The 6287-nt window shown below is 50.1% G+C and overlaps 1 protein-coding gene across 1 annotated transcript in view; it reads left to right on the top strand.

Moving 5' to 3' along the window:
- VIPAS39 (VPS33B interacting protein, apical-basolateral polarity regulator, spe-39 homolog) overlaps positions 1–6075 on the top strand; it is a gene marked incomplete at its 5' end in the record, with an annotated part of 7347 nt that extends 1272 nt beyond the window's left edge. The window contains 12 exons of the mRNA XM_010184290.1: positions 514–547; positions 996–1098; positions 1187–1214; positions 1423–1496; positions 2044–2119; positions 2415–2549; positions 3099–3140; positions 3515–3604; positions 4001–4087; positions 4930–5019; positions 5308–5412; positions 5688–6075. Of these exons, the coding sequence (XP_010182592.1) occupies positions 514–547; positions 996–1098; positions 1187–1214; positions 1423–1496; positions 2044–2119; positions 2415–2549; positions 3099–3140; positions 3515–3604; positions 4001–4087; positions 4930–5019; positions 5308–5412; positions 5688–5708 (885 nt within the window). The remainder of the gene's footprint in view (positions 1–513; positions 548–995; positions 1099–1186; positions 1215–1422; positions 1497–2043; positions 2120–2414; positions 2550–3098; positions 3141–3514; positions 3605–4000; positions 4088–4929; positions 5020–5307; positions 5413–5687) is intronic.
- Between the last annotated feature and the right edge of the window lie 212 nt (positions 6076–6287).

The following is a 6287-nucleotide window of genomic DNA, read 5'->3' as shown; positions in this document are numbered from 1 at the left end:
TCAATGCTGTAAATTTTCATATTCCTTCGGGCCTTCCTGCCAGTCTGCAGAAATCATGTCAAGTTAATAACAAGAAACCTGTTCCTTCAGCCTTAGAGATCCTTGGAGTAACTTCTTGAAGGCTGAGGTTTAATCTGCTCACTGCAGCATGGAAGATTTGAGAGGCCTACAGTTTATCTGGCTTCCAAAGCATCAGGCATCAAATGGGATTGTGGCAGGGCTTCCCTCATCCAGGTCTTTTCAGCCCTTGGATGTCTCATGGAAAGATTTTTCTTTGTAAATCTTGGTCTCATCTATCTAAGCTCCAGAGTAGGAGCAAGCATCCAGGCAGCTGTGGCCCTGGCTCACTGCTTGCCCGGTGGGTAGCAGAATTCAGTTCAGTGCTGTAAGAGGTGTGTCTTCAGAGGGCCTCTGCAAAAGCTTCCCCAGGCCTTGACCAGTTTGTTGTCTGTCTGTCTTAATTCTGGTGAAGATTGATCTGATCAGCTGAGAGCTGCCTCTCTGTGCTCACAGGTCCTGATATTCCTGAAACGGACGCTAAGGAGAGGTAAGTGTGACTGCGGCCAGGGTTTCCTATAGTGTGTTTCAGTTAAGGGAGAGGGACTAGTTCTTTCACTGGCTGCAAGTCGTAAGAACTTCTGGGGTTTTGCTACTTTACTGAGCATGGAATATTTTTGCAGCAAGTACAACATAGGAGGGGGGGATGGTGATGCACACAGAGGCCCCAGAGAGGAGCTTTAAGCAGTGGTACATGGTAGTGGTGAGGTAGTGAATGAAAATGAATCTGTAGGGCTAGCACACTGCTGTGAATTCAGCTGGCAGCCTAGTGCACGGGCTTTTCTCTTGTGCTCTAGCCTCCAAGACTGTGCTTTGAAATGGAATAAAGTTCTTGAATCCCATCAATGGCTTGCAACTCTGTGCACCGTGCTTAGCCCCCTCTGGCTTGGTAGTACTAAGTTACTTTACCTACCTGTATGTATCTCTGTCTCCCGTAGAGATCTTGTTTCGGGAGCTGGAGGTGCGGCAGGTGGCCTTGTGTCATCTGATCCATTTCCTCAAAGAGACTGGTGAGCAGAAGTTGCTTCTGGATCTGCTCAGGTGAGGCTCTTGCCCAGCCTTGTGGCAGGGCTGAGCATGCTGGTAGGAACTTACCTCCAGGTTAATGCTTGCTCATTCCCTTTTACAGGTTCCTAGACAGGACCGAGGAAGTTGCTGTGAGTATTCCCAGGAGCAGAAGCTGCCTTTCCTCAGTGAAGAGGGAGTGTAGGGGGCAGGGGGAGGCTGGCTACAGATTGTCTTACCAGACATTTATCAGGCTACCCCTTATCAGATGAGAGCTTTGCATCTCTATTTTGCCCTCTGGAGTCCTGTATCTCTCAAATCCATGAGAACAGACTGTGCTTCTTTTCCCTCTCCTTCCAGCTGTCCCAGTACCGGGAGCATTTGAACATTCAGGATGTAGAAAAAAGGAGGGAATTTCTGAAAGGCTGCATTGGGTAAGAAAAAAATGCAAGAGGATGAGAGGGATGTGGGTGCTTCACAGAAGGTGGTAGGAAAAAAAAATTAGACTTCTGTCCCAGTGCCACAACTTAGGTAGTTTGAGACCTGCTGTTGTTTTTGCCTCAATGGCAGTACACAATGTAGTCCAGAGAGGAAGAATTTGTGGTGATCTCTAGTCCAGCAGCTTTTGCTGCTTACCTGGGGGCAAAGATGCTTCAGGGACCTTCTGATAATTGACCCTTCAGGTTGTGAAGGATGAAAGCTTGGGTGCCTGAGCACTTGAGGAAATTAGTAGCATCAGCTTTAGGTTGTTCAGTGAGAGATGCCACATAATTCTTCCTTCTCTGGAGCCTGTCTAGGAGAGAGCCAGTTGGAGAGGGCAGTGGGGCAGGAGCTTGAGTACCTACTAGCCACTCAGGCTGGGGAGAATGGGAGGTGTTCCCCACATCTCTGTGGGGAGCATGTTTGGTAGAGAAGAGCATCCTTTTAAATGTACTATGTTAAGAGCTACTGACAGTGTCTCCTTCCCCCATGTCTGGCCAGGCTGCCATTTTCAGCTGAAGATACCTCCCACATCCAAGACCATTATACTCTGTTGGAGCGACAGATCATCATTGAGGTATGAAATCTTCCATGCTGGTCAGGAGATGACTAGGACTAACTGCAAGATCTCTATCTGTTCCTAAGTTATCCCACTTTGGATCTCACCAGCCTGCCCTGGCTAGTGTAGTTTAACTGCTATCCAAGCTGCTGTGCCAGGCACACGTGTGAAATAGCAGACCTGAGATTTTATGGCATGCTGAGACTGTGCTTGTGCATTGCTGTCTCAAAACTCTCCCCAGGTCTCTGCCCTGCCGCTAGTCAAGCAGTTGCCCTGGCACTTGTTCACCCTCTCTGTCTTCCTGTTTCTGCAGGCCAATGATCGGCGCTTGGAGACGGCTGGGCAGTCAGAGATATTTCGGAAATATCCTCGTAAGGCTTCTATTCTCAACATGCCACTAGTGACCACCCTCTTCTATTCCTGTTTCTACCACTACACAGAGGCTGAGGTGAGGATGATGCGGGAGAAGAGTTACTCATCCCTGTACCCCTCAATGTGGGGAGTGGTTATGCTTGGGCATGTTATGGAAAGAAGGGGAGGGAGGTCATACTGCATCCCTCAAGAGACCTAGAGGAACTCAGCTCCCCTTATCTATCTGGGACCAGTTTGGAGTTTTCTTTTGTGCTCTAAGATGGGATGTTCAGCCTGGGACAGCCTGTCAGGCAATTGTCTCCTAGAAACCACTGTCTTTTACTTCTGACTCCAAGGAGCCGGATTTGGCCCTTAATCCCATGAGGCTGAGGTGTGTAATACTGGTCTTGGAAGTGCTGGAGTTGCACCAGTTAAGGATGTAGGGGAAACCAAACCAATGAGCTCATGGGGTGGGATAGTTGCTCTCTTCTGCCAGCTGTTTCCTTCTGTGGCACTGACATGAGGAAGAAGCAGTAAAAACTTGGAAAGATTCACCCTGTGCGAGGCAAATGCCTTACAGCAGGTGTCTGAACCTCTCCCATGGCCTGCCCTGCTGAGTTTGCACTGACTGGTCTGCTCTCTCTAGGGAACGTTCAGCAGCCCGACAAACCTGAAGAAAACGTTTAAGGTACGTGATTCTCCCGCTCTTGTGGCAGCACTAGCTGAAAATGTGGGCAGTCAAATTGTATTTAGCAAAGGGACTGAGTAGGAGGAGTTGGAGAGGCTCAGCACTGAGATAGGGAAGGGGGCATGGCATCCTCCTTGAGCAGGGCCATTCTGGAGGCTCAGAAGGGCAAGTGGGAGCTGTGTGGAGGCTTTCACTGTGTGCACTCTGCCTGCAGCAGCACTTTCAAATCTCTGCCTCCTGCTCTCTGCAGCGGTGGCCCTGGCCTCAGGCAGCATCTCCCTTCCTTGAACAGGTGCCATTCCTGTCCAACCTGAAGACCTGTTCAGGTCTTCTGAACTGTGTTAGTGCTCTGACTGCAGCTTTCTGCCTTGCAGATTCCTGATAAGCAGTATGTGCTGACTGCCCTGGCTGCCCGTGCCAAGCTGCGAGCCTGGGATGATGTGGATGCCCTCTTCACCACCAAGGTGAGCTGCAGAAAGCCTTGCTGGGGACTCAGTTCCAGGTACTGATATCTATTACTGATAGCTGGCCTGTTCTGGAGTTACTGGACAGACTGGTTTTATTTCAGCAGGGCCCAGCACCTCTCCTGCAGGGTGTTGCAATACGTTCCTCCTCTCCTTGCCTAAGATCTCTGCTGGGCCTGGTTTGGCTGCAGCAACAAGATCAGAGAAGGGGGCTCCCCTCATGCTCTGTTACCAAATGGTTTGCAGCCAACCTGTACCCAGCCACTGCATGAAGTGCTCTGCCAGTAGTGCATGTGCTGGCTGGTGGCATATGTTGCTGGCACTGGGGAAAAACATTTTCTTATGGCTGGAGAGATTGCCCTTTAGGATTAACATAGGGTTTGGCTCTCATTTCAGAACTGGCTGGGCTACACCAAGAAGAAGGCACCTATTGGCTTCCACCGGGTGGTGGAGATCTTGCAGAAGAACAGTGCTCCTGTGCAGGTGAGCAAGGAACCACTGCTTGTCCTCCTGCTCTTTGTTGGGATTTGGGATGTGAATGTTTCCCTAAGTGAGCTGCTTCCTAGCTGGGAGTGGGAGAACAGCTGGAGAAGCTACTGGCTCTGCCAAGTGGGTGCAGCGCTCGTCTGAGTGACCCATACATCAACAAGAAGTGTGGGTGGCAGTGAGGGCTTGGTCCTAGGCCTGACTACAAGAGGGACAACAGACCTAGGGTTGTCTGGGAACTCTCTTTCCACAGTGCATTGCCACCTTTCTTTGCTACATTAACTCTTCTTATGGTTAATCTGGCTGGCAGTTGTTAATTGATCCATAGGAACGAGATGGCCTAGGACTCTGAGCTTTGTGAGCAAAGCTTTAGTGCCTCTGAGGGCCTGAGCAGTCTTGTCCTGGTCATTCGTTGCCTTAGGAAGGAAAGGGTCGATGGCCTAGGACTCTGAGCTTTGTGAGCAAAGCTTTAGTGCGTCTGAGGGCCTGAGCAGTCTTGTCCTGGTCACTTGTTGCCTTAGGAAGGAAAGGGTCAAGTCTGTGTGAGCAGTGACCTTGAAAGGTTTTGTGATTGGGGTGAGAGAACAGGGCAGGAGGTACCTGCAGAAGGGATGTGAGACACTCTTCCTCCCCTCGCAGGTGCTGACTCTGAGCTTTGTGAGCAAAGCTTTAGTGCGTCTGAGGGCCTGAGCAGTCTTGTCCTGGTCACTTGTTGCCTTAGGAAGGAAAGGGTCAAGTCTGTGTGAGCAGTGACCTTGAAAGGTTTTGTGATTGGGGTGAGAGAACAGGGCAGGAGGTACCTGCAGAAGGGATGTGAGACACTCTTCCTCCCCTCGCAGGTGCTGCAGGAGTATGTGCGCCTGGTGGAGGATGTGGAGACACGGTTGAATCTTGCCATCAAATACAAATGCCATGATGTTGTTATTGAGGTAGGTCCCTGCTGTGCATGTGGAGACATGGGACAAGAGCCTGCTTTTTCTCCCTAGCTTTTCCCATGCTCCGCCACGTGCCACTACTGCCATGTGGGGTCTGCTTGTGGTTCCTAGTAGAAGCCAAGTGAGCCAGGAGAGTGGCTCCTAGCATTTGTGCTGTGGAATTGGGCTGTGGTGGAAACTTGAGGGGAGATTGAAGAGTTGCCCTGCTCATCTGCAGGGCATTATCTAGCTGTGAAAGTGTCCTCTTCACTCAGCTGGGTGCTGGTTTTGCTGTTTATCTAGACATACAGGGATCTAAAGGATCGCATCCAGCTGACAGCGTATAAATGCAAGGTAGAGCGAGGCTCTGCAGATGAAGAGAAGATAAACAGCGTTCTCAACAACATGGTAAGAAACACCTACTTTTTTGTCCAGAGACTCTCATCAGAAATGGTCCTAGATTAGATGTAAGGGCATGGCTGTCCTACGTTCTTTTTATCCTTGCTGGGAAGCTAATCTTCTGTTTGGGATTGCATTCAGTGTAGGAATGAAGGGTGAAACTGATAGAAATAGCACCCTCTGGCAGTAGTTTTGTCCTTGTCGAGGACTGGGGCTCACTGACTCAGTCCCTGAGGGATCTGTGTTCAGCACTGATGTTAGTCTTGTCTCGTTCTCTCTTTTAGCAAATCCGATGGAAGAACTGAGCACCTGTGAAAGAGCCCGCTTGGCCGTTGCCTTGCCAGTGAAAGAGGAAACTGCAGAACCCAGTCCAGTGCCAACAGAGCAACTCTGTTACTACTCATTGCATGATCAGCGTTCGTCAGTGACAGTGGGTGCCCGTGGGACAGTGGCATTCAGGCTGGTTGAAGGCAGCTGCTCTGAAGTAGCCAGCAAAATCATGGTACTGATCCACCAGGGTTGATTCTTTTTGGAATCTGATTCTCTTTGACTTGGCTGTAAGCCAGGCATCGCTTTTGTTTACAGAGGGAAGTTGCTGGGGGACAGCAAGGTTACGTTTGCTCTGGGTGGTGCCTGGGCTTGTTCTCACAAAAGGAACAGGTCAGTCACACACGTGGATCTCTCTACCAGGCAGTGCTGACCAGTCCCTGTAACACTCAAGCTGACTTGAGCATCACCAGTCATGGCTATGGCTGGAGTAAAGCTTACTGGACTGTGCTCTCCCTGCATCAAAGAGTGTGTTGGGGGAAAGGACCAGCTGCACCTTAAAGCTCATTTTTGTTGTTGTTGTTTTGGCTCACCCTAGGAAAAGAGGTGTTGTGTGA

The sequence above is a fragment of the Mesitornis unicolor genome, unplaced genomic scaffold (genome assembly GCF_000695765.1).
Source record: "Mesitornis unicolor isolate BGI_N332 unplaced genomic scaffold, ASM69576v1 scaffold25605, whole genome shotgun sequence".
NCBI classification, from domain to species: domain Eukaryota; kingdom Metazoa; phylum Chordata; class Aves; order Mesitornithiformes; family Mesitornithidae; genus Mesitornis; species Mesitornis unicolor.
Note: the sequence above shows the minus strand (reverse complement) of the source record. Positions and strands in the feature narration are given on the sequence as shown.